Here is a 3,189-nt window from a genome sequence, read left to right on the forward strand (position 1 = left end):
TTAGTAAATCAGTCTGAAAACAAGATCAAAAAGACTTTTTGGCTGATATAAGGTTTAAAACTTGGTTAGGTGGACAGTTTTTACAGTTTTTGGCTGATATAAGGTTTAAAACTTGGTTAGGTGGACAGTTTTTACAGTGTAGATGTACACTTTCTCCTGGAGGCCACTTCTGCAGCGGAGGCCTTGAACTGGTCCCTGGCCTCCACAGGACATCAAAACTCTCCTTTGAAGAGAGACTTGAAGTAATTACAAACCTCATTCTCAACTGACCTGGTAACAAGTATTCAATGAAAAACTGTTGGTCTTTAGATTAGCATGGATACAAACTTTAGCTGATTTTCCCAAATTCTGTAACTGATGATGAAATACTGACTACTGATAATAATTACACAAAACATAACTTTAAACTATCCCTGTAAAGTAGTGACTCTGTGGGAAGAGTTTAAATATTTTTAAATAAAGTTCATTAATATGGGCTGCATTAAAAATAAAGCTGCAGGACATAAAAAACAGCAACAAATCAGGAGATGAAGGAATGGTCAAACAGAATATTCACTTTGTACTTCCTGCTTCTGTCTGAAACMCTAAAATTCATCAATCATTGTTCTATAAAGCTTAATAGGAACTTTGCATTTAGTTTTGTAAAAACCTAAGCTGTGACAAAGACAAACTCATTTTCATGAGTGGGAAACAAAATGCAAAAAAAAAAAGTTAAAACATTTAAGATTTACATATATAATTTAACATACAAAGTAAATTAAAGTTCCTATTAGGTTTCGTAGAAGCAGGAAGTACAAGCTGAATGTTCTTCCTGTTTGTTTGGGAAACACGTGGCTGTTTTTTTTTTTTTTCTGCAGCTATAAGTTCATCTGGCTTCAGTCTGCTCATCAGTTTGTCTCACTGCAYCTGTTTACATCAAACATCACTGTAACGCTGAATTGTTTTGAACCTTTGAACGAACTGAATTCTCTTCTTGTTTCAGACTAAGATGTGAAAAACTACAGATGTTAAATTAACAGAGGATGATGGTAAACTCCACTGAGTTTGTATTTTTCACTCTCACTGCCTACTTTGACTCAGGTGTTGTGAATTATTTGTATTTTCTTGTTATTCTGACTCTGTATGTTCTGATCATTGCTTGTAATGTCCTGCTGGTCGTKGTTATCTGCATGAACAGGAGTTTACATGAACCTATGTACATGTTTCTGTGCAGCCTGTTTGTRAATGAACTGTATGGTAGTACAGGCTTGTTTCCACTGCTGCTGACTCAGGTTCTGTCAGACGTTCACACTGTTTCTGCTCCGTTCTGTTTCCTGCAGATTTACTGTGTTTACACCTACGCTCACATTGAGTTCTGTACGTTGGTGGTCATGTCTTACGACAGGTACCTGGCCATCTGTCACCCCCTGCAGTACCACTCACTGATGTCGCCTTCAAAGATCGTAAAGCTCATTGCTCTGTCCTGGTTGTTCCCGCTTGTTGAATCTGTTCTTGGGATCTTTTCCAATGTTTACACGCAGCTGTGTGGAAACCTCATCGATAAAGTTTACTGTGACAGCTTCTCCATCGTGAAGCTCTCCTGCTCGTACGTCTCAACCAGCAAATACTTTGGGATCGCCTATATGTTGACAGTCATCTTGGGAATGATTGTTTTGATTCTTTACACCTACATTAAAATCCTTATAGTGTGTTTTTCTGGGTCCAAACAGACCCGGCAGAAAGCCATCAGTACCTGCACTCCTCACCTGGTCTCAGTCATTAACTTTTCCTTTGGTTTTTTCTTTGACATATTTCAGAGCAGGTTTGACATGAGTCATGTTCCCAGCGTTTTGCGAGTTATTTTATCGTTATATTACCTCACGTGTCAGCCACTCTTCAACCCTCTGGTTTACGGACTCAACCTGACGAAGATACGAAGTGTCAGTAAACACTTGGTTTCAGGGAAGTTGTGAAACCTGAGCGTGTCTAATGTGTGACACATTTTTCATGAATGTTTTTAAAGAAATGCTTTGAATAAASCTGCTTGGACACTATCTGTGAGAAAAAAATCATTTGGTTCAGTTCTAGATGTTTATAAAATAAATCTTATTTTTAAACTATCTTAAAGTTTTCCGGTCTAAGTTAAAGTCTACAAAAACAGAATGTTGCTTCAGGTTGTTATTGCTTAGCCCTCTGAAGGTCCCACGACAGGGTGAGGTTCAGGTTTAGGTTCTGGACTCTGGACATTTGTTCTTTTTGGCCCGTTCTTTTGTAGATCAGCTGCATCATGGCACAGTCTGGTCCCAGAATCCTTTGGTCCACAGAGGAGTTCATGGTYCTYGCTGACATTGGGAACATCTGAGAGGACGTTTCTTGACACGAGGCCTCTCTGAGTGTTCCAGTGTTCCAGTGTTCCCTCCTCACTTCCTCCAGCTGTCTAATCAGTCATCAGTCAGTCTGCTGTTTGAARTCTGCTCAGAGCTGGACTGGACCAGAAGCAGGTGATCCCTCACGGGTTTCTCTCTTTTGAGCAGCATGAAGAACAAACTGAAGGTAGAGGATGATCAGTGGAAAGCTCTGTTCTTCCTGTTTGTTTGTGAAACTGACTGGGACCAATCCTCCATCTCCTGCTGATTAGTTGTTGTTTATATATTTTTTATATTTCATCCCAATCCCTAAGAACAGATGGTTTAGTTCTTGCTTGGTTTCCCTGATTCCTGTTTCTGTTTCAAATCTTAAGAGAAACCAGTTCTCCTGCATCACCGTCCACCTGACCCACGCTCCACCAAACCTCGGCCATCATCCCCTGGACTTCTGAATTGCTCTTCCTCTTCCCAGAAACCAGTAAATGAAAAAGGAAAAGTTAACATTATAATCTTGTCAACCGTTGGTCCTGTTAGTAAGACCCTGAACTAGAACCTCTCTGTTCTGTTGGGTTCCTCTCTTGATCTCATCAGATTTGTAAATAAACCTTTTATATATTTCTCCTTGTGTACACATCTCACAGTTTATTGCTACAAATTAGCAAAATGAAAATCAGTGTCATTTCTGGTTATTTTTTTACATTTAAAGTACACAAATGATGCTTTTCAATACTTTTTCACATTTAAATCTTTCAGTTTGGGTCTATATAAAGTGGAACTGCAATTCCACCTTATTGTATTTCCACAAGTATGGAGCTAAATAGGGATCAGAAGTTTTGTTAAAAAT

At 38.9% G+C, this 3,189-nt stretch overlaps 1 protein-coding gene across 1 annotated transcript; it reads left to right on the top strand.

Annotated features, from left to right (window-relative positions):
* Positions 1–1,160: 1,160 nt before the first annotated feature.
* Positions 1,161–2,877, top strand: LOC106535743 (olfactory receptor 142; the record flags this gene model as incomplete). The annotated part of the gene is given in 1 exon segment (XM_014032816.1): positions 1,161–2,877. A coding segment is annotated over 1 exon segment (792 nt), but the record flags the coding sequence as incomplete, so codon positions are not given.
* Between the last annotated feature and the right edge of the window lie 312 nt (positions 2,878–3,189).

The sequence above is a fragment of the Austrofundulus limnaeus genome, unplaced genomic scaffold, assembly GCF_001266775.1.
Source record: "Austrofundulus limnaeus strain Quisiro unplaced genomic scaffold, Austrofundulus_limnaeus-1.0 Scaffold1547, whole genome shotgun sequence".
NCBI classification, from domain to species: domain Eukaryota; kingdom Metazoa; phylum Chordata; class Actinopteri; order Cyprinodontiformes; family Rivulidae; genus Austrofundulus; species Austrofundulus limnaeus.